The sequence below is a fragment of the Neophocaena asiaeorientalis genome, unplaced genomic scaffold, assembly GCF_003031525.2.
Source record: "Neophocaena asiaeorientalis asiaeorientalis breed wild unplaced genomic scaffold, Neophocaena_asiaeorientalis_V1.1 scaffold607, whole genome shotgun sequence".
Taxonomy (NCBI): Eukaryota; Metazoa; Chordata; class Mammalia; order Artiodactyla; family Phocoenidae; genus Neophocaena; species Neophocaena asiaeorientalis.
Genome location: NW_020173405.1, coordinates 1,384,893 through 1,407,852, shown reverse-complemented (window position 1 = coordinate 1,407,852; position 22,960 = coordinate 1,384,893). Strand labels below are relative to the sequence as shown.

General features: G+C 50.9%; 1 protein-coding gene across 2 annotated transcripts; it reads right to left on the bottom strand.

Annotated features, from left to right (window-relative positions):
* Positions 1 to 2,526: 2,526 nt before the first annotated feature.
* Positions 2,527 to 4,988, bottom strand: ABHD11 (abhydrolase domain containing 11). Of its 2 annotated transcripts, XM_024747200.1 has the most exons (6): positions 4,801 to 4,988; positions 4,512 to 4,647; positions 3,668 to 3,841; positions 3,329 to 3,499; positions 3,044 to 3,225; positions 2,527 to 2,821 (listed from the first exon to the last, which is right to left on the bottom strand). In XM_024747200.1, the coding sequence occupies exons 1-6, from the start codon at positions 4,914 to 4,916 to the stop codon at positions 2,689 to 2,691; spliced, it is 912 nt and encodes a 303-aa protein (XP_024602968.1). In that variant the 5' UTR covers positions 4,917 to 4,988; the 3' UTR covers positions 2,527 to 2,688. The 2 variants fall into 2 exon arrangements, with proteins under 2 accessions (XP_024602968.1, XP_024602969.1); XM_024747201.1 differs by lacking the exon at positions 4,801 to 4,988 and having other exon boundaries at positions 3,668 to 3,933; positions 4,512 to 4,699.
* Between the last annotated feature and the right edge of the window lie 17,972 nt (positions 4,989 to 22,960).

The following is a 22,960-nucleotide window of genomic DNA, read 5'->3' as shown; positions in this document are numbered from 1 at the left end:
CCCAAGGCTGTGGGGGGGGGCAAAAAAAAAAAAAAAAAAAAAAAAGCACAGCATCGTTTCTGTGATATTTCTGCCCAAAATATATAACAGTGGTCTAATTGTGAGAAAGAAATGGACAAACCCAAATTGAAGGACAATCTACAAAATAAGTTCCCTGTAATTTTCAAACATGTCAAGGTCAAAATTCAGAGAAAGGCTGCAAATTGTTCTAGATTGAGGGAGACCAGAGAGATGTGACAACTGGGTGCAATGTTTGATACCATATTAGTTTCTTTAACCCTAAAAGGATATATATATATGTATTTTTTGACATTGAAGAGCAGTTTGAAATTGCTTCAAAGTAAAACGTTAAGATAAAAGAAATGCCTGGCCTGAGTGTTAGACCTTTCTGGCTGACTCCTGCTGGCCTGCGGGATTCATTATTGGACAAGCTCCTGTGGAACCCCCGTGACTGGATGTGAGGGGCCTTTGCGCTCCCACTGTCCCTGGACTCCCTGACACCCTTCTCTGATTATATCTGTGCTTCATCCCTGCTAGCCCCAGAGATCCGAGAGCAGAGGTCCTGTCTGGATCATGACATACACCAGCCTCCAGAAACACAATGAATGAATCTCCTCCACAAAAGGGGTTTTTGGGGGTACAGCTCAATTCCACCTCTTTGCCTGGGTTCAACCAAAGAAACTGGAGTCTGGCTGTTAGAGGTGCACCCAGCTGAGTGGGACCCAGACAACCAGGAGTCATGTCTGCAGGGAGCTTCCTGGGGGGTCTTGGAGGAAGTATGTACTATTTAGAGTGGGGTTGAGGGTCTAATCCCCAAGATGGAAACTTGCTGCAAAGGCCTCTCAATGGGGAGGCCCTCTTACACGTTTGAGGTTACTTGTGCGCTCAATGGTCACATCGAGGGGGGGTGTGGGATACTGAGATTCTGAGACTTCCCCTGCCTGCCCCCCCTCAGAGCACAGCACCTCCACCCACACTCCAGGATCAGAATGTTGGGAATACCGGAGGAATAATGAGCACTATTGTGGGAATACTGGAGGATATTGCTAGGGGGGATGGACCGTTCAATGTGTTAGGAGGCATTTGCCACGAATGGTTAAACTTTTGCCCTTCTGTTTTCTGGTGAGCTAAGGTTATGGTTGTATGCGTGGTGATGCCACTCAAGCTTCCAAGATGCCAACTCTTCAGCATGGGGGACTGGGGCACCTGTCTCTCAGCGTTGACGTCATCCGGCTCTCACTCCTTTCTTATCTCCTGACGTGAGTAGAGCACCCCCTTGAGGTGAGGGGCACGCATGCCTGGACAAGGAATGGGTGAGGAAACTCTGGGTTTGGCTGGAGGGTTCCAGGATCCAGGAGTGGAGGCAGGGGCATGGTCAGCCTACCCGGGGCGGAGTCTGACAGGGAGTGCCTTGACAGGAAGGGAGGGCAAAGGGCCACGTCCTCCGCCTGCCCCACCCTGCTGACAAGAGTCCCAGTCACCAGGCCACCCTCTCAGTCTGGGGCCCTCGAGGGGTAAGTGTCCTTCTGAAGCCACCTTGTCTCTTTCCTGGGATCAGGTGAGAATTCCTTTCCTCTTGTGGGGTGGAGGGGGGCGGTCCAGACACCCTGCCCCCTCTGCTTTCCTTTAGGTGGGAAGGGGCCACACCTACTAACCCCTCAGCATGACACAGTCCCCTGCCCACGAGACCGGGGCACTGGGGGGCAGGTACAGAACGTCTCAGACCCTTCCCCTCCTGACATCAGCCTCAGGGCCAAGGCCAGGGTGGAAGAGCCAAGTGGGGCACCTCATCCAGGCAAGCCGCAAACCACTACTCCCTCCTCTGTCACCCTACCACAGAGCCCAGAATCCCAAGTGGCTGGAGCGCTGGGGGACACCCAGACAGAGCCCTCGCTGGACCAGGTCCTCCGGGAGCGGGATGAAGCCATTGCCAAGTGAGAGGAAGCTGCTTGTGGGGGATGGGAGGGTGGTGGCTGGCTCACCCTCAGGCTCTGTCCTGCCAGGAGGGGAAGGGGGGACATCAGGCATTCCTGGAAGAAAAGCCACACAAATACCCACTCTGTCACAAGGCGGGGGCTGTGGCCATACTTGTCCACCCCCAGGGCCCAGAACCAGATCTGCAGGCCCTGACGCCCAGGCTGCTCTCTCTGCCCCCTCAGGAAGCGGGCAGTGGAGGCTGAGCTGGACATATTCAAAGCCAAGTTGCGAGCTGTGGAGGCCCAGCTGCTGGAAGTTCTGGAGGAGAAGCTGAGACTGAAGCAGGAGGTGCAGGCCTGGGAGGTAGGGTGGACCTGCCGGCCGGGCCCAGGGGGCAGGGCCAGACGGGCACAAGCCTGGCCCCTGAACCTGCTCTCCTGCCCCCAGGATGACATGCAGTGGATGGTGAGTCAGCGGGTCAAGAGTCAGCTGCAGAGAGAGTCCAGGGGCGCACTGGGAGCCCCCATGGACCCTGGAACTGCCAGGACCCCCTGGGTCAGATTCCCCCTGAGTTGGGGGGGACGTTGGCGGTGAGAGAGCTCAGCCCAAGACCTTGGGAGGAGTAACTTTATTCATTAAAGTTTAAGGTCTGACACACCCCCGACGCATCCTTGTGCCCTCTCAGTGCCCACCTGAGTCCTTCTGTGCAGAAACAAGGAGCAGCCCACAGGGCCTTGAAGCCTGGGGTTTTGTGTCCCCTTCTGGCCTTTCTTAGGCCAGGAAGTCTCGGACTGCAGCCATGAAGTCCTGCGGGCGGTCGCTGTGGACCCAGTGGCTAGCGTTAGGCACGGTCTGCATCTGGGCCCGAGGGAAGAGCCGTCTAATCTCAGGGTGGTGGCTGGGACTGTCCGCCGGAGAGAAGGCCACCGAGAGGGGGTGAAAGTAGGAAGATGGAGAGAGAAGGAGAGAAGTGGAGGCCAAGGGGGGAGGGATGGAGAGCCACGTGAGTCCACCTGCCTAGTGGTGTTTCTGGGTTTTCAGGCACCCCCTGCCCACACCCCAGCCCTCCCCAGGCTGGGGGCTGGATAAGTCAGGTGTGCCCCTCCCCCCACCCAGCCTGGCTTACAGCACGAATTGAGAGTTTCCACCCAGGAGGAAGAGGGATGGCCCAGAGTAGGTTTCTCGTCGTGGTGGGAAGTTCAAGATCTTGTCCAAGTGCTGGGCCAAGGCATCCAAGTTCATCCTCCACATAAAGTGCCCGTCCACCTCCACCAGGTTGGTGAGCAGGAACTGCCGCATACTTATGCTCTGTGGGGGTCCAGCAGTTGCGGGTGGGAGGGACTCCTTGTGAGGCCCGGGGCCGCCACTCTTCCTTTGCCCACAACACCATACAGGGGCTTGGGTGTATTACCTGGATAACACAGCTGAGCTTCTCATCCACCAGTTTTCGGGCACTAGAGAGGGACGCCGCATCCGGGATGTCTACGGCCCTCATGGCTGCCACGTAGTTTGGAAAGTTCAAGCTGGACGGGCTCTCCACTGGGCTGATGTCCACGGCAATCAAGCGCTCCACCAGCTCTGGCTGTGGGAGAGAATCAGACTGGGGACCTTAGGGCAGGCATAGCAGGTCTCAGGCCTAGTTCCTGGATCCTGAACTTGGCCATCCAAGGCTCACTGGAGTTCCAGGTTGCCTGCTGGGCATGCAGGGTCTACAGTGGATGGGAAGAAACCCTGGATAGAGACGGCTCACCCTCTGAAGTGCCAGCAGCATGGCTGTCCTGCCTCCCATGCTGTGGCCAATGAGGACGCAGGGCACTAGGCCCAGCTGGGGCAGGAGGTCCTGCAGATCCTGGCTCATGGCCTCGTAGCTCATGTCTGGGCTGTGGGGGCTGTCACCATGGTTCCGGGCATCCACCGTCAGCACCTGGGGAGTGGGCGAGGCGGGCAGCTCCGGCATCCACATTCAGGGCACAGCCAAAAGCCTGGCAGATCTGCAGGCTGAGGGAGGTGGAGAGCCTGGGGTGGTGGGGAGATCCAGAAGGGGAAGAAGGGCCCGAAAGGTGAGAAGGCCCAGTTCTCAGACCTTGGAGGCCCAGATGACGAACCTGGAGCCACTGTGCCAGAAGGCCCAAGGAGTGTGACCACGTCTCTGGAGGTATGGCCTAGCTGGGTGGCAACTCCAGAGAAAGCAGACACCAAGAATTGGCAACAGCTGGAGCACAGCAGGACGGGCTGCTGTACGAGGCGGAAAGCCCCCTGTCATCCCTGGTGAACAAGCAGGGTCTGGCCCCCTTAGGGGGTAGGGTATTGGTGCTAAGGCATCTGACAGCAGAGCCTAGGTTAGGGTGCAGCACTTAGACCTGTAACACGAATGAAGGACTTGATGGGTGAAAGCACGAGGGAATGAATGGGGTTCATCTAGGGCCTGGGTCTGCCCTGGGGCCTCCAGCCTTAGAAGGTCAATCTCTTCTTTAATTTCTGCCGAGAAGGACCTGCCACTCCCAGCGCTGAGGACAGAGAAGCTCGGCCTCCTCTAGGGCCCCGCCCACCAAGGACCCACCTCCCTCGGGTCCCCGCCTCTCCCGGAAGCTCACCCTCCGGCCTGTCTGCTGGGCCAGGGCCTTGGCGATGGAGTTGAAGTTGGTTTTGCAGCCGAAGAGCCCATGCAGAAAGACAAGGGGCGGGCGGGTTGCCTCCCCGTCCAGAAGTCTGTAGGAAAGCGGCACCGGCCTGGCGGGAGGAGCAAGGGTAGGGGAAGGGTCTGAGCCGGCTGGCGAAGCGGCCTGGGAGAGGGCGGGCCCAAGCGGAGGAAGTGGAGCTATCTGGGTTGGACTGGAGGGGGAGGGGCGAAGGACGAACTTGCACCTGACACCCTTGACTGACCTCGGCTCGGTGCCGCCTTGGCTGCTGCTGGGTGCGACAGGCACTCTGGAGAAGCTGGGACTGGAGGGGCCGAGGCCCCTATGGGGGTGCCTCCAGGCGCTGGCCCAGCGGAGCATCTCCCAGATCTCCTTCCCGGCGCGCACCTCGTGGTGTCCCCCGGCTCCGCCTCGCTCGGAGCCCCGCCCAATTCCGACTGGAGCGCCGCCTTCTCCCCGCCCCCTATCGCGGAGCGCCCCTCCTTCGCTCACGTTTCCTTACGTAATCCCGGAAAACTGTCCCCCCCAGGCTCCGCCCCTTGCGTCACTACGAAACCCTGTGGGCACCACGCCCACAGGCGAGAGCACCGCACCTGGCCACGCCCTGGGCGGAGCCAACCAATACCCTGGCCCCGCCCTGCTAAGCTCCTCCCGGCCCCTCCACGCGCAGAATTCTTGCGGGGAGTCGGAGCCTGAGTTTTGGGAATCACGTTCCCGCAGCTCGTGACGTGCTGGGTTTGGGGCTTGAACTCTCGCCGCGGGGCAGATCCTTGCCAAGCCGAGGAGGCGCTGCCTGGGCCCGCTGCGGACCCCGCACCTGGCCTGCTCCGGATGCTGTATTTTCTGTGCCGCTGGCGGTCGCAGGCGAGGGGCGCCATGAGTGGCTCCCGTCGTCGAGGCGTCAGCTTGGAGGCGCCGTGCTCTACAGCTGGCGGCCCAGGCAGGCTGGACGGAGCACCTCTTACTAATCCTGAAGTCTACTCTAGAAAGAGCTAGGAGAGACTCTAGAGAGTCATTTCCAACTCGCCCTTCGACCCCCGCTCCCGCCCTTTACTGATGAGGAAACTGAGGCAAATAACTTTTACAAGCGGTATAACGTAACCTCTGGTCTGCGAGTCAAGGTGGGAGGCCAGGTGTTTGTACTAAAGGGGGCATTTGCTGCACTGAGCTGAAATGGTTCAGATCTGCTCACCCCCGCCCCCCATTTACCAGCAGAGAAATAAATAAGACCTTTATTTCCCACCCCCCTCAGCACATCGTGCAGGGAAGTCGCCTCCTTTTGGAGCACTGACTGGCTCCCATTTTCTCTGACCAGTCTGGGGTAGTGGTGGCAGTGGCGACATTGTCTCAGGTCTCAGCTGGCTTCCACAGCAGTCCAGCCTTCAGCAGCTGCAAGAGTAGCTGCTCTTTCTACAGCATTCTTCTGCTCAGAAACGGTCAGGGGGAATTTCCTGGTGATCCAGTGGTTAGGACTCTGTCCTCTCTCTGCTGAGGGCCCGAGTTCAATCCCTGGTCGGGGAAATAAGATCCCACAAGCTGTGCAGTGCCAGGCACCCCCAAGGACTATACTGCACACCTCCCTTCAGGTCCTTTCCCACACCACTTCCCACTGGGATGCTGTGTCTACTTTCCAGATAGCCAGTTGCCCAAGTCCTCCATGTCTTTTAAGGTCCAGGATAACTGCCACCTCTTCCTCAAGCCTTCCCAGCTTTTCCCAGTTGAAACTAATCTCTTCCACATCATGTTCTCAAAACATTTGTCAGAGTCTGGACTCGTATGTGTCCACCATAGGCTGGGGGCTCCTGAAGGACCTGGGTCATGTTTTGTTCATCTGGCACAAAGTACAATAGTAATTTTACTGAATGGTTATGGAGAGATTCAAGCACTAGCTGAGGCTTAGGTGTAGGCTCAGCTGGTAGCTGGGTCAGTGCCCCCTCCAGGACATGGCACCTGGGCTAGCCAGGGATCCACCGGCTTCTCCCCCACCTCCTTAGGACAAGCCTGATGGAGTCAGTACAGTAGGATGCATCCTAACTCCATGGCCTCATAAATGCCTTGCCTAATGAAGTGGCCCCCATCTTGAGCCAGCCTGGTGATGGGCAGGTGTTTTGTTCTAATCTGAGGAGGACTTTGAGATCGCTGGGGGACTCTAAACACACCAGGTGGTGATCATTTGTTGCCAGCATAGTCAATAGGGGCATGATGAGAACATCTGAGCCCTGGAGGGGGGTTGGTCCAAGGCCTGGGAGGGGTCCTTGGAGGAGATCAGGTAGGAAGTTTTTCTAGAACTGGTGGATAAAGGGGAAGAGGGTTGATGTCATGGTGGTGATTCAGAAGAGTAGCATTTCAAAGGTGGTTTCAGGTGGGCCCCCATCCGCACCCCAGCCTACTGTCTAACTGGGTAACCTGAGCCTGGCCCACAACCCTTGACCATCTGCCCCCAGCCAGAGTCCTGGGTCTAGGGGCAGAAGCAGTCTTGAGACGTTTCTGAGTCCTGGGCCCCAGCTGTGTCACGTGGCCGGTCAGGACCTGGCTGGCTGGCAAGCAGAAAAACCAGTTGGCTTGAGGTTTTCACTTAATACTCCAGAATAAGCAGTGGGACCAGGAGAGGGGTTGTTGTTACCTTGGAAGGACTCTGGTGATGGGGTGTTGGGAGGGGTGGACGGCCCTAAGGTTTACCCCTGCCCATCTTGTCTGGAACAGGCCAGTGGCCTCCCTGGTGGTTGGTGAGGTTCTCCTTCTTGGGGGGTGTCAAGCCCCTGATATGCTGAGGTTGATGTAGGGGGAGAAACGGGGCGCAGAATGAGGACGCTCGACCTCGGTGATCGACTCTCCACTTCTGCATCTCTGTTCCCAGCCGTCCAAACTGGGAAGGTGTTAGCATCCTTATTTTACTGCTGAGAAAATGGAGACTTGGGAGGTGAAGTCACCCAGCTCCAATCATGCAGCCCCCGTGTGGCGCAACCCGAAGTCCTTCCCCTGCTGTGTGACTCCTAGTGCAGTGCTCCGAATATTTCGTCACCGCCCTTCTGGCTGGGGACTGAGCCAAGGGGGTGTGGCCTGCGGCCGCAGGAACACTGCATCCTGGTGGCGGCGGCGTTGAATGGGTTAAGACAGGGAGGTGGCGGGTGTCCCTTAACCGCACCTGGCTCAGTATCGGTCACGTGGCCAGGGTTTCACCTGCCCCGCTGAGCAGGGACAATCAGCTTGCTTGTTTCTGCGATTGGTCACCATGGTGACAGGAGGGCGCCTGGGGAGGTCATCAAGGCAAATTCCTGCCCGCTGCCAGGTGGGGCAGGGGTGTCGGTCAGGCGGGTGTCACCGGGGCTCCTGGAAGACCCCTCGAGGTTTCCCTTGGGGCTGTCCCCGTGGCCCCCCTCAAGTGACTCCCATCCAGCATCCTCCCATAGCACCCCACCCCCAACCCAACGTCTCTCTTACCAGATTTTGAACCTGAGTTTATTAAACTGCCAAGACTTTCGTATGCATTATCTTGTTTAATCAGCACAGCAGCCTGTTCTGCGTGGGAGTGGTGGTAATCCCCTGTGCCTCCCCCGACTCAGGGAACGCTTTGAGAACATTTGCTCCTGCCTTCTTTCACTCAACAATCAACAGATATTCTTGGGGCCTCACGCCTTTCTAGACACAGCCAGTGAACAAAACAACAGACTAACCAGCCACACAACAGTGGATGGTGTGGAGTATTTATTTTCTTCGGAGCAGGTTGGGGAGGCTCATGGGGACCCCGTGTAGAAGACAGAGACGGCGCGTGATCATCCTCTAGCCCCGGTGTCCAGAACGCCTCTGGGGACCATTTCTGCCACCCTCAGGCCTTACCTGTACCTCCTCCCCTCCAAGCTCCCCACCAGACCCACAGATCTCCAACTCCTGCTTTCACCTACTTGCTCCTCTGCCCCAGAACCCCCGACAGGCCCTGCTAACTTTTTTTTTTTTTTTTTTTGCGGTACGCGGGCCTCTCACCGTTGTGGCCTCTCCCGTTGCAGAACACAGGCTCCGGATGCGCAGGCTCAGTGGCCATGGCTCACGGGCCCAGCCACTCTGTGGCATGTGGGATCTTCCCGGACCGGGGCACGAACCCGTGTCCCCTGCGTCGCCAGGCAGCCTCTCAACCACTGCGCCACCAGGGAAGCCCGAGTCTGTGTATTTTGAAACCGATCAACCTTCATTCCCCTTGAGAAACAGCAGCCTGCAGGTTGCACACCAGCCCCCTCTGCCTGCATTTTGGAGCCTTCATTTACTGAGCGCTATGTGCCAGGCACAGGGGATGCAGGGGTGAGCCCAGATCAATTCACAGACCTGACAGTCTGCTGGGGAAGATACGAATGGATGTGTGATCACACACCCAGTAAATATGCAAAGGAAAGTGAGAGCATAAAACCGAGGAATCCGACTGGCCCTGCAGAAGTGATGCTTGAATGGAGATCTGAAGGATGAGTAGGAATCGGCCAGGTGAAGGGGTTACAGTGGAGGAGGGTGTTCCGGAAGTTGGCACACCATGTTCACTGACAAAGCCATCCCATTTCTCAAGGCAGAATCAGGAGTCATTTCTGATGGCCTCCTTCCTTACCTCCTCCACCCCCATCCAATCCATCACCTAGTTCTGTTGATCTTTATCTCCCAAACAGCTCTGATATCCATCCACTTCTGTCCATCTCCACGGCCCCATCTCGCCCCTCCATCACCACCTTCTCACTGGACCTGTCCATTTTGGCCCTTCTAGTATTTTCCCTACATAGTAGGCAGCTTGGTCTTTTCCAAACATCTAATATATTTCTATGTTATTCTAGTTTGTTCCTTTTTACATTTTCCTATTTTTCTGTGCTCTGGGTTCTGTGTTCAATGCTCCTGGGGATGCATGTGGCAGACCAAAGAGTAGAAAAGCTGGTTTTTGTGTTTCAAAAGCTGAAGCCCAGAGGGGAAGAGGAAGCCTCAGTAGAGATAAGTGTTTGGGCCAAGAATGGGAGGGGTCTACCACTTACTTCTTGGCAGGGTCCCCAGAAAGGAATGGCTCATGGGCTTACTAGGCAGGCAGGATCATAGGCAGCTTGCAAAATTGTTCCCAGCTCTGAGCCCAAAACAGACCCAGTACAAACCACAGGACCAAAGGGACCATGGAGACAAGATGGCGGTGCCTCAGCAGTGATCACTGTTGCCTGAGGGCTGGATACTGTCCAACTTCACCCTCCCCCCAGCCTCCTCCCTCATCTCCCCCCTCCAACACACCCCCAGCAAATTTGGCCCTGCTGAATGTCCTGGAATTGTGGCCCAGCCACTGCCTCAGCAGAATGGAGCATCTAGGAAATAATGTTATTGCATGGCTCAGTTTATGAACTGAGGTAATTGCCACAATGCCATATACACGGACTTTCTTTATAAATCAACGATCCAATGATTCATTTGGCAAATATTTACTGGGCACCCGTGGATGCTAAATATGAATTTTAGAGTCAGGGATATGGCAGTTACATGGCCCTCTTCCTCAAGGAACACAAAAAGCCAAAACCAAAAAAAACCCCCAGCATTTCTACTTTCAAGTGGGCAGGGTGCTGTGTTCAATAATTGGGGTGGGAGATATTAAGTAGGTGGTAAGGAAAGGTCTCAGGTAAGGTGAAATTTGTAGGATAAGAAGGAGACAGTCATATAAGCACCAGGGGGAAAAGTGTTTTAGGCAGAGGGAATAGTATGTACAAAGGCCCTGAAGTACACAAGACCTCCCCTTGTTAGAAGAACAGAGAGGTAGGCAGAGGAAGCTGGAGCAGAGAAAACCAAGGGGAAAAAGGCCTATAAGAGATGGGCTGGGGTGGGTCCATGTAGGGGCCTGGTAAGGGACTTGGTCTTTATTAAAGAGAAATGAGAGCCAGTAAGGGTTTAAGCAGGGAGAGACATGATTTCCATTTTACAAAGACTATTTGGCTATGCAGGAAAAGGCTGGAGAGACAGATTAGAGGGGAAGTGGAGAAGAGGAAGGAAAATCAGCTAGGAAGCTATTGTATTATCTAGTTGAGACAAGATGGTAACTTTTGACTGTGAGGTGGCCGTGGAGATAGAGAGAGGTAGATGGACTTGAGATATATTTTGAGTTAGAATTAATAGGATTGGATGAACAATTATTTTTAGTTTTTATTTTTGGCTGCAGGGCGTGGCTTGTGGGATCTTAGTTCCCCGACCAGGGATCGAACCTGCACCCTCAGCAGTGAAAGTGCGGCGTCCTAACCACTGGACCACCAGGGAATTCCCTGGATGAAGAATTAGATGGATATCCCCCTCTATAGGGTACAAGCGGTAAGGGAGAATCTAGAGTTCCACCTGAGGCATGTTAAGTTTGAGATGCCCATGAGATAGCATAATAGTTAACATTTATTGAGTTTAACATGCCAAGCACTGTTCTAAAGGCTTTATATCCATTAACTCATTTACTCCTCATAATGACTGTGAGAGGGTACATGTATTATTTAATCCCTCCTTTAATAGCTGAGAGAATTGAGCAACAGAGAGGTTAATTAATTGCCCACGATCACACTGCTTGGAAGCTGCAGGGCCGGGATCCAGTCCCAAGTGGTTGGGCTCCAGGGGCCATGCTGTTAACCAGTGTCCTCTACTGTCTTCGTGGCATTCAAGGAGGCAGGTGGATGCATGAGTGGGGAGCTCGGAGGAGAGGTCTGGGAGCTGGGGGATGTTAAAGCCGTGGAAATGGGAGAGACACTCACAGGGGATAAAAGTGCATTGGAGGAAGAGAAGAGGGCCTAAGACAGAGGACCTTTGGAGGATGGCAGGAAGGGAGATGGAGGAAGTGCACAGAAGGAGGAGGAAGGCCAGGCGAGGGTGGTGTCACAAAGAGCAGGACAAGTGAGCGTTCTGAGGAGGAGAGAGAGCAGTCACCTCTGTCAACAGCTGCTGAGAGCATGAGTAAACTCCGGATGGAAAAGTGACTGTTGGCCATGGCAACCTGGAGGCCCCAGGGACCTTGCCAGGAGCAGCCTGGAGTGGTGAGTGGGTGGGGGCAGGAGCAGACAGGAGGGGCTGATTGGCATGTGGGCAGAGAGGAAGCAAGATCACGGGTGAGATAGCTCTTGAGGTGAACAGAGAAATGGGGTGGCATCTCTTTGGAGATGTGAAGTCAAGGAACTTTCTTTTTTTAAGATGGGAGATAAACATGTTTATATGTTGATGTGAAGGATATAGTAGAGAGTGGGTGGTATTTGCTAATGCAAGAGAAATAAGGTATTTCTGAGGGAGATTTTTTTTTCTATCTACCTTTTTTAGTTTTTATTTTTAAAAATTAAAAAAATTAATTTATTTTTATTATTTAATTTAGTTTATTAGATCTACCTTTCTTTATAATTTAAAATTTTAATTTTATTTTCTTTTATTTTTTGGCTGTGCTGTGCAGCTTGCAGGATTTTACTTTCCTGACCAGGGATTGAACCCAGGCCCACGACAGTGAAAGCGCAGAGTTCTAACCACTGGACCGCCAGGGAATTCCCTGGATCTACCTGTAAAAAAAAATACTTTTTATTATGAAAAATTTTAAACATATATGAAGGGAGATAGAATCACCATCACCCATCACCCAGCTTCAACAATTATCAACTCAAGGCCAATGTTGTTTCATCTGTACCCCATGTATCTCCTCTCCCATCTCTGCATTATTTTGAAATAAACCTCAGACATCATACTATTTCATCTGTAAATATTTCAGTATGTTTCTCTAAAAGCTAAGGACCTATTTGTTTTTTAAACATAAACCACCATATCATTTACATACTTTTTTTCTTTCTTCCCCTCCGCACCATTGGCATGTGGAACTTCCCTGACCAGGGATCGAACCTGCAGCCCCTGCAGTGGAAGCACAGAGTCTTAACCACTGGACCACTTAATATTCCTTAATATTATCAATTATACACTCAATGTTCACTTTTCTAATTGTCTCACAAATGCCATAAATTTTAACAGGTTGCATCAGGAAACAATTAAGATCCACAGCTGTGATTGGTTGATATGTCTTGTGTTTCTTCTTTTTTGATCCATATGTCCCTACATCTCATTTTTTTCCTTGAGTTTTTTTGTTGTTGTTGAAGAACCCGTTTGTCCTATAGAGTTCTCCACATCTGGATTTTGCTGACTGTATTCTGGGTATATGTGTTCCTCTTTCCTTTGCATGTGCTGTAAATTGATCTTCTGATCTAGAAGATTGATCAGATTCAGATTTCACTTATTTATTTGCTATTTTTGTTTTTCTGCAAGGGTACTTCACAAGAGATGTTGTACTTGATTCTTCTTTTACGGCAGCCAAGTTGTACTGGTTAGGACCCTTTTGGCTGGAAACCCCAAATCACACTGGCTTAACCAATAAGAAAAGCCGCATCTCCCACAACCAAGAGATCTAGAGGAAATTCAGGGCCCCGAAGAGGAGACGGTTACTGGATAGAAAATGTTTCCAGGGCTCCAGGTTCCTCCTCTCCAGATCGACGTCCTCATCATTGGTCGCAGTCCTCGGGCTCATTCTCTTTGGAGGTTCAAGTTGGCATAGAATTCCAGATGTCACCACCTGACAGGACAACGTCCAGGGGAAGATGGGGTGCTTTCTTTCCTAGGCAAGTGGAAGCCTAGTCCTGTGGCCTGGCAACAGACCTTCCCTCCCGTCTCACTGGCTGCAAAAGTGTCACATGCCCACTCTGAGCCAATCACCACGGAGGGAAAGAAACCAACCACCATGATTGGCTTAGTTTAATCAGGAGTTATCACTGGAGCTGGGGGTGGGGATCTGCTCTAGTTATCTATAGACGCATAAAATGAATATCCCGTATCTTTGCACACTGAGTATTTCTGAACAATGTTACCTAGAAGTGGAGTTACTGGATCTCAGACTATTTTTTTATACTTATAAGGGACCTTATTTTTGTAGAAGTGGTCAAATTGCCCTCCAAAAAATTGGTTATTGTATCAATATATACTTCACCAACAAGGGAGAAGGAAAACAAGAGACAGAGGAGTCCAGTCCTTAACAACTTGGGCTCTAGAAGACCAGATGCCTGAGTTGTGAGCCCAGCGTCTCTGTGTAATGTCTGTGTGAACTTTGGGCAACTAGTATAACTTCTTTGTGCCTCAGTTCTCCTATCTATAAAATGGGGATAATGATGATAATACCACTATTCAGTCAACACTTACACTTAGAAATTGTTAGCTATTATTTTCTCTCATATGGGATATCATCAAAGTGCTGGTTAGTGTCGCAGATCCTTTCTCCGCTCTTGACTGCGCCTCTGGGAGGCTCACCTTTGCAGGCTGTATTAGCTTTGTCTTCTGGCTTCTGAGGGCGAGAAGAGAAAGATGCTGGCCTATTTGTTTCTCCTGCTGCTCCCAGGTTTGCTGTGGTTCCAGCAGAGGGTGTGTCCTTCTATAGCTGTGGCTACTGTCCAGCAACCCTGTTTCCCATGGCTCCATCTTTCAACCCTGTAACTCGGTTTCCTCCCATTGCTTCTTTAGGCTTGGGGGTGGTAATGGCTCCCCATTACTGTTAGTTTCTTTCTTTCTTTTTTTTTTTAATGCTGCTGGAGATGCAACTCTTTTTATTTATTTATTTATTTATTTTTGGCTGCGTTGGGTCTTCGTTTCTGTGTGCGGGCTTTCTCTAGTTGAGGCAAGCGGGGGCTACTCTTCGTTGTGGTGCGCGGCTTCTCATTGCAGTGGCTTCTCTTGTTGTGGAGCATGGGCTCTAGGCACGTGGGCTTCAGTAGCTGTGGCATGTGGGCTAAGTAGTTGTGGCTCGTGGGCTCTAGAGCCAGGCTCAGTAGTTGTGGCGCACGGGCTTAGTTGCTCTGCGGCATGTGGGATCTTCCCGGACCAGGGCTCGAACCTGTGTCCCCTGCATTGGCAGGCAGATTCCTGACCACTGCGCCACCAGGGAAGCCCTCTTTCCTTTTTTTGTTTTTAATTGTTAGTTTCCTGGTACCTCAATATCCTTTACTGAATTCCCTAGCTCTACCCATACCTCTCTGTACGTAGTCCCTCCAATAAAGTCTCTTTAATATCAAGCATGCTGGACTTCCCTGGTGGTCCAGTGGTTAAGACTCTGCCCTTCCAATGCAGGGGGCACAGGCTCAATCCCTGGGTGGGGAAGTTCTGCTGGCCACGTGGCCAAAAAAATAAAAAATAAATAAATAGAATAAAATCTAGCATGCTGTCTGCTCTCTGCCAGGCCCCCAGTGATACAATTAGTCTTTAAAGTTTGCCAATCTAAAAGGGGGGAAAATTTGTTTCACTTAGAGAATTTAGAGAAATACCACTTAATAGGGAAGTTATACATCTTTTCATATGTTTATTAGCATAAATAGTTATTTTTATAATTGCTTCTTCTCCTTTGCCTATTATTCTTTTGGACTGCTATACTTTCTCTTATTGATTTGCAGGAACTCTTTATAGTAGGTGTTTTAACCATTTTTCTGTTACATATGTTGCAAACATTTTCTCCCTGTTTCTTGCTTATCTTTGACATTTGTTCATTTTTCCCTTCTATGTAAATTTTTTTATTGTTGCAAAAAACACATAACATAAAATTTACCACCTTAACTATGGAGTATAGTTCAGTAATTTTAAATAAATTCATATTGTTGTGAAACATATATTCAGAACTTTTTCTTTTTCTTTATTTGGGATCTTAGTTCCCCAACCAGGGATCGAACCAGTACCCCCTGCTGTGGAAGCACAGAGTCTTAACCATTGGGCTGCCAGGGAAGTCCCCAGAACTTTTTAATCTTGTAAATCTGAAACTATACCCGTTAAAGGACAACTCCCTTTTTCCACCTCTCCCCACCTTGGTAGCTATCATTCTGCTTTCTGTCTTTATGAATTCGACTCCTCTATGTACCTCATGTAAGTAGAATCATAACAGTATCTGTCTTTTTGTGGCTGGATTATTTCAATTATTATTTATCTTTAAGGCTCATCCATATTATGGCATATGTCAGAATTTTCTTCCTTTTTAAAGCTGAAGAATATTTCATTGTATGTATAGACCACATTTTACTTATCCCTTTATCCATAGATGGACATTTGCATTCCACCCCTTGGCTATTGTGAATAGTACTATGAACATGGGTGTGCAAATATCTCTTTGAGACCCTGCTTTCAACTCTTTCGGGTATATACCCAAAAGTGGCATTGTTGGATCATAAGGTAGTTAAAGTTTTTTACCCCCGTACTGTTTTCCACAGCAGCGGTACCATTTTACATTCCCACCAAAAGTTCCAATTTCTCTATATCCTTGCCAACAGTTTTTATTTTCTGTTTTATTTTTCTTTTTGAGTTTTAGGAATTCTCTATATATCCTGGATATTAATCATATATCAGATACATGATTTGCAAATATATTCCAAAACCATCCCGTGGATTGCCTTTTCATTCTGTCCATAGTATCTTTTGATGCACAAAATTTTAAATTTTCATCAAGTCCAATCTGTCTATTCTTTTCTTTTGCTGCTAGTGCCTTTGATGTCATATCCAAGAAATTGTTGCCAAGTCCAACGTTGTGAAGCTTTTTCCCCACATTCTTCTAAAAGTTTTGTTGTTTCACCTCTTATGTTTAGGTCTTTGATCCAGTTTTAGTTTTTGTATAAGCTGTCAGGCAAGAGTCCAACTTCGTTCTTTGGCATGTGGATATCCAGTTGAAAAAACTGTTCTTTCCTCATTGAGTGTTCTTGGCATCCTTGTTGAAACTCATTCGACCATCTTTGTGAGAGTGTATTTCTGGGTTCTCTATTCCATTTCATTGGTCTATATGTCTGTCTTTATGCTAGTACCACACTGATTTGATTACTATAGTTTTGTAATATTTTGAAATCCAGATGTATGGATTCTCCAACTTTGTTCTTCTTTTTGGCTATTCAGTTCCCTTGAGATTCCATATGAATTTCAGAATGAAGTTTTCTATTTCTGCAACACAAAAACAAAAATGTCGTTGGGATTTTGACAGGGGTTGCATTGAATCTGTAGATCACTTTGGGTGGTATGGATGTCTGAGCAATTTTAAGTCTTTCAGTCCATAAACATGGGGTGTCTTTCCATCTATTTGTGCTTTCTTTAATTTCTTTCAGTAATGTTTTGTAATTTTCAGTGTACAGGTCTTTCACTTCCTTGGTTAGGTTTTATTTCTAAGAATTTTATTCATTTTGATGTTATTGTAAGTGGAATTGTTTTCTTACTTTCCTTTTCAGATTGTTTATTTATTTTATATTTTTATGCACTCAAATCTGATCATCTTTTGTTTGACTTCTTCTGGGGTTTGTGTCTTGCTTAGGGAGGCTTTCCTCATTTTGATATCATAAAAATGCTTTCTGCATTGTCTTCTAGTTCTTTCTAGTTTGCTTGTTTGTTTTGTTGTGTTAGACCTTTAATGCATCTGGATTCCCGATGAATTGCCAATGATTAGCATGTGGACAGAAGGCAAGGTGGAAGGATAGGGATAGTAAAAAGTGTTGGGACTTCCCTGGCAGTCCAGTGGTTAAGACTCCTCTTTTTCACTGCAGGGGGCACGGGTTCAATCCCTGGTCAGGGAAGTAAGATCCCCGATGCTGCTGTGCGACATGGCCAAAAAAAAAAAAGTGTGGAGATTGGGTGGGGAGAAGGAAAGGAAGAGGGACAATACAGGGGCAGGGGATTAAGAGGTACAAACTACTAGGTATGAAATAAGCTACAGGGATATGTTGTACAACATGGGGAATATAGTCAATATTTTATGATAACTATAAATGGAGTATAACCTTGAAAAATTGTGGATCATGATACTGTACACCTGTAACCTATATAGCATTACTGTACATCAACTATACTTCAATAAAAGAAAAACTGCGGAGGCTGGAACAGCTCCAGGTGGCTACATTGTCGGGTCTGGGAAGGAGGCACTGAAGGGTCTGGAATACCAGGTAGAGAAATTTGGGTTGAAATGTAACTCCGTGTCCCTACTCAAATTTTTCAACCTTTCTCTTACTGGCTTGTATACGAAGTTTGTACTTCAACCAGGTTGACCTCTTGGTCAACTCCTGACTTCTGGTCTGACACCTTACCTTTGCCCAATCAGTGACTCCTGCCTGGAAAGCCTTTTCCTCTTAGCTCTGCCCATCTAAAACCTACTTATGCAAGACCTTTTCAGGGACCACCCCCCCACTGCCCACAAAGCCTTCCTAGACTGTTACAGCTCTTCATGACCTCTGAACTCTTCTAGAACCAATCTACTGCTGTTCCCTGATTGCACATAAGACACAGTCATTTTTGTCTCCAAAAGGCAACATGGACATTAACCTTGTCTCTTCTTTATTGAGTATCAGCTTTGTGCTGGACATTCTGCTAGGCTTGGGGCATACAAAGGTGAACAGGATGCTTAGGTCCTTCCCCGACAGAGCTGATGGTCTAGGGCAGGAGAAAGACAAGAGGTGATTCTGTCCACCTGCCAATGCAGGGGACATGGGTTCGATCCCTGGTCAGGGAAGATCCCACATGCTGCGGAGCAACTAAGCCCGTGGCCACAACTACTGAGCCTGTATGCTGCAACTACTGAAGTCCACGTGCCTAGAGCCCATGCTCCGCAACAAAAGAAGCCACTGCAATGAGAAGCCCACGCACCGCAACGAAGAGTAGCCCCCGCTCACCGCAACTAGAAGAAGCTTGCGCGCAGCAACTAAGACCCAACGAGGCCAACAAAAAAAAAAAAAAAGAGAAAAGAAAAAAAGAGGTGATTCTGACACAGAGGGACAAATGCTATGGTGTTGCCCGCGATGCCCAGGACTCTATAGGAATAGGCTGGGTGTCAGGGAAGCATCCCTCAGATTGGATATAAAGTGACCTCTAAGCTTCCCAAGACAGGTGAGGTGAAGATGGGGAAACTGTGCCAAGAAGAGAGGATGACTTGTGTTGAGGGTCCAGAGAGCACGATTTTTGAGGAAGGGAAGGCTATCTAGTGGGGTTGAGCCTTGGAGGCCGGGGTGGGGAGGCAGAGTGGGGCAATGTGCAGAGTTCAGGCAGAAACTGAGAGGCAAGCACGGCTCTGCCTTTGTAGGGGCTCTTTAGGCATGCCATGGTGTTTGGGTGGGCTCTTAAGAGCCACGTCGGCTTGGGGGACTGGAAGGACTTTAAATAGGGGAGTGACATGGCCAGATTCAGGACTGTGTCACTTGGCTATTCCAAATGGCTTGGAAATGGACTGAGCAGGGTCGAGGGTAGGGAGAGGCAGTCTGGAGATGGGAGACCCTCTTGAGGCTGTTACAGAAAGATGGTGATAGCCTGGTTGGAATCGGTGGTACAAGTGGGGAAGAAGAGAGGTGGACGTATCTAGAAATAATAACAGGCTGGTAATTGACAGGAGGTGGCAGAGCCTGGAGCCCAGCGTCATCAGCTTGTGAGCTTCGGTGGTCTCATCGTGTAATGCCTACCTCGCAGGGTCCTTACGGAGATCAAATAGAGCAGGGACAACATCACCTCTCTTACAGAGGAGAGTGGGAGGTGGCCAGTGACTTGTCCAAGGTCTCTCACCAGGGCCAATGCGCTCTCTCTCTCTTCACCTCCTCTGCAGTGCATACTTGTCTTGGCAAGGAAGACCTTGAATGGAGCCCTGGCAGGGGAGGGAGAAGGAAGGTATGGTCTGTCCCTCCAGGCTTGCCGCAGACCTTGAGGGAGCCACAATAAATGCTGTATTTGTTCGGTAAAACACTTGGCTTTTAGTTTTGCTAGGAGGAAGAGCTAGAACAGGTGTGGCCAGATCAGGGCAGCCTGCAGCACAACAGTGGGAGGTGGGGTGGGACAGAGCCCCAGGGCCTGGCAGGGGGCTCCAGGGGCTGTGGATTTTGAAGAAATCCAAGGACTTTCTCATGACCCAGCCATCTCCCTCATGTTCCCAGACTCCTGCCTGGCTGAATACACCAAAATATTAACAAGACCAACTCAAGTTAACTGACGTTCTACTGTGTGCCTAGCATTGTGCCACGTGCCACTCCTGCACACGGATAGGAACACAAATGAGTGCTGGCCTGTACTGGGTGCTGCAGACCGAGAGACGCTCAGGATCTTGGGAGATGACCTTCTGCAGGGGACACCTCACAGGAAACAAAACAACAACATAGTGTATGTAGTATGTGCTGTGACGGGGTGAAACTAGACTGCATGGGAATCCAGAGGATGGCTCAGCTAACCCTCAACACAGCTCAGTGCTCTTATCATACCCATTTTGTAGATGAGGAAACTGAGACTCAGAGAGTGAACTGCCCTGTTTGTTTACCCAGTCAGTTTGGTTCCGACTAATTTTCTTCTGCAGGGGGTGATAAGGATAAAAACGGGGATGGAAAAGACAAGTTACAGGGGCCCTCATGGATCATCTGGTCCAAGCCTTATGTTGAAATGATGGGGAAACTGAGACCCAGAAGGGAAGGAAATTGCTCCGAGTCACACAGGGAAAGGAGCGGATCCCAGCTGACTCCCAGTCCAGTCACACCAAATGGCTTTCTCTTCTCTAGCAGTCTCAAGATTTCCTGGGACCCCTCACGTGGGACCCTCCTCAGTTTGTGGTCTCTAGGCTGCAAACTCTACGCCCTCTGTTTAGACCCTAAACTGCAGAAAGAATAAGAAGAGTTTGAGTCAGGACAGATCCTGAGGCCAGGCAAGGATATGTGTGTGAGTTGGGGTGGGATGGTGTAGGATGGGGTAGGATACCTCACCACTGTCTGCCAGGGGAGCCCAGGAGAGCCCAGGCTTGGGGAGAGACTAGGGAGCCGGGGGAGGGTCTGAGGTCCGGGAGCCCTTCCCACCCCACCTGAGGATCTGATTGGGTCTGTCTACCTTCTCTGCCGCATCCCTCTGGCTCAGGGGCGCTGACAGGTGTGCTGGGGATGAACCACAGTGGGCTGGCTGGCTCAGAGCCTCAGCCTGCAGCTCTGCCACAGTGTGGTTGGGAGGCGTTGCATCCAGGCTGCCCTCTTGAAGCCGGTGGTAAATGAATAACCTCGCTCCTGCCTGCAGGGCCCTCTGGGACGAAGAAGCCACCTGGTGCCCCTCAGTTTCGGCTTGGGCCAACCTGACTCCCTGGTTCCACTGACCAAGAGACCGTGCGGGTGGGTGAAGGCAGATGCAATCCCTTGGTCCTTTGCCTACACTCCCTAATCCCATCTCAGTTCCCTCCCCCTCTACTGCTAAGCCTCTTCCCTCTCTGACACTTCCCCCCACGGAGCCTCCTCCCCTTCACTGACCCCCTTCTCTGAGTCCCTTCCCTCTTACTGGGCTCCCTCCCCTCACTTCCCCATGGCTAAGCCTCCTTCCCTTGAGGCCTCCCCATGGAGCCCTCCCACCCACTGCCCCGAGCCCACATCCCCTCCCTCTAGCTCTCCCTAGGATCCATCACTAGCAGCCCCCCTCACCTTCATATTCCACGTCACTCTGTTTCCTTCCCCGCAGGCTAGAAGACTGGTTCCCAAAGGGGACTGGGCTGGAGAGAGAGTAATGGCAACCCCAAGTCCTTTCCTGGAATCTCACAGAGAATGAAGGATCTAAAGCCAGGGTACTCTTACTGTTCATGGTAACCTACTTCCTCTTCCCCGGGTCATAAAGGGTAAAAACATATCTGTTGTTCCTTGACCAGAGGAGAATTTTGGGGGAGCTATTTGAAGCATTCTACTGAAAACATCTGCCCGCTCCCGGGGCCTTTTGCTTTCGCTTTGCTGCAGGCCAACATGTTCGAGATACAATAATTTCGAAATAATTGCAAGCCTCCACAATCCCAAATACCTGTCCTGTGACCTTTGCTCCCCTGCAAGTGGCTCTCCTGGCCTGGATTCCCCAAACCTCTAGGACGCATGGTCTCCATGTTCTGTTTCTGCTTCTCATCTCCCACTCACTTTTCTGCCCACTGCATCTGCCCCCGCGCCTCTAGTTAAGGATGCCAGTGACCACCTTGCCGCTTTTAATCTTCAGGCTTCTTCTTGCCTGACGACTTCCGCAGCCTCGGATGCCATTGCCAACGCCCGCCTTCTTGAAACTCTTTTTTTTTTCTCTTTGGTTTCTAGACTGACCTCATCCACTTCCCTGGTTTCGGTTGCCATATGTATGCTAACAACAGCCAGGTTTACTGTTCCTGAGTTCCAGATCTCTATGTATGTCCTGTCACTTCCTGGACGTCTCTGCCTGGAGGTCCCACAGGCTTGCCAAACTCCGTTCACTCACAACTGAAACCATCATCTTCCCCCAGCAACCTGGTCCTATTTTGGTAAATGGCGGCACTACCACCAGCCAGTCAGTGACCTAAGGCAGAAAATTGGGGTTATCCTAGCTCCTTCCACTCCCTCACCCCGCCTATCCAAATGGTTCTCCAGCCCAGCTCATCTTGATTCTTTTACAGCGCCCCCTCCCCGTCAGGCCTGGTCCCCCACCCCACTGTCCCTGCTTTATTTCTGGGCTGCATCATCTCACACGGGTACAGCTGCACAGCCTCTAAGATGGTCTCCTGCCTTCATGTGCCTCCTTGAGTCCCAGTTCTGCAGGGGCAGCTGGAGAGGTTATTTTAGAGTGTAAAGTTGACCAGGTACGTCCCTCCCCTGATTCCCATAATATTAGATTAGGGTCCAAAATCTGTAATTCTGCACACGAGATTCTCCATGACTTGGCCTCTTCTGGGCCCAGGGCCCCATTGCTACTTCCCCCCTCACCTTGCTATCTCCCCAGCCATTGGAATCCCACTTTCCCGGCTCTGCACACCAGCCCCCTTTCCCACTGCCTGAACCTCTTACACCTTCTCCAAGACACAAGTGCTTCCAAACCTTGTTTACCTTAGCATTAGAATGTCACCAGAGAGTTCTGAGTCCCCCCGCCTCTTTCCCTCCCTCAAGGGTTTCAGGAAGAAAATGAGGCCCCTCTCTCATCTCTTCTCCTGGTGAGAAGATTTCACTCAGCTTCCTTTGGTGGTGTGTTTTACCAAAACAATAGATCTTTTTGTTCTCCTTTCCCAAATATGAAATCATAGCATTGAATGTGCTCTTTCACACACCACAGGGGAGATTCAGGTGTGCGGGAGTGCTGTGGAGGGCGGGTGCGCCAGGCACAAGCCCTGGGGAAGGGGGTCCCTGACATCCTCCTCCCACCTCCCCCATGCCCGGAAGCGCTCGTGCCCGCCCCTCCAGATTGGGGCTTCATCGTCTGAATCCCCAGTGAACAGGCCAAAGGACCAACTAGCTAGTGAGCACCCAGCTCAGTTTACAACCCCACTTTCTCGGCTACTGAAACTCGGTCCCTCTCTAAGCTTCATCCCGGGCAGTGGGAGAGCAGAATCCAGCCAAGGCCAGCCCTTGCAGGCAGAGCTCTGCAGGGAGGTGGAGGCCTGTCCGCGCTCGGGACAAGGAGGCACAGGCAAC

Bases quoted from the DNA above. Each gene is read 5' to 3' on its own strand.
- ABHD11 (XM_024747200.1), bottom strand. From the start codon at position 4,916: ATGCTCCGCTGGGCCAGCGCCTGGAGGCACCCCCATAGGGGCCTCGGC. The intron at 3,842-4,511 runs GTGAGCTTCCGG...CCCACTCCCCAG, and splicing joins CCCAGCAGACAGGCCGGAGG to GTGCTGACGGTGGATGCCCG. The intron at 3,500-3,667 runs GTGAGCCGTCTC...TCTCTCCCACAG, and splicing joins TGCTGCTGGCACTTCAGAGG to CCAGAGCTGGTGGAGCGCTT.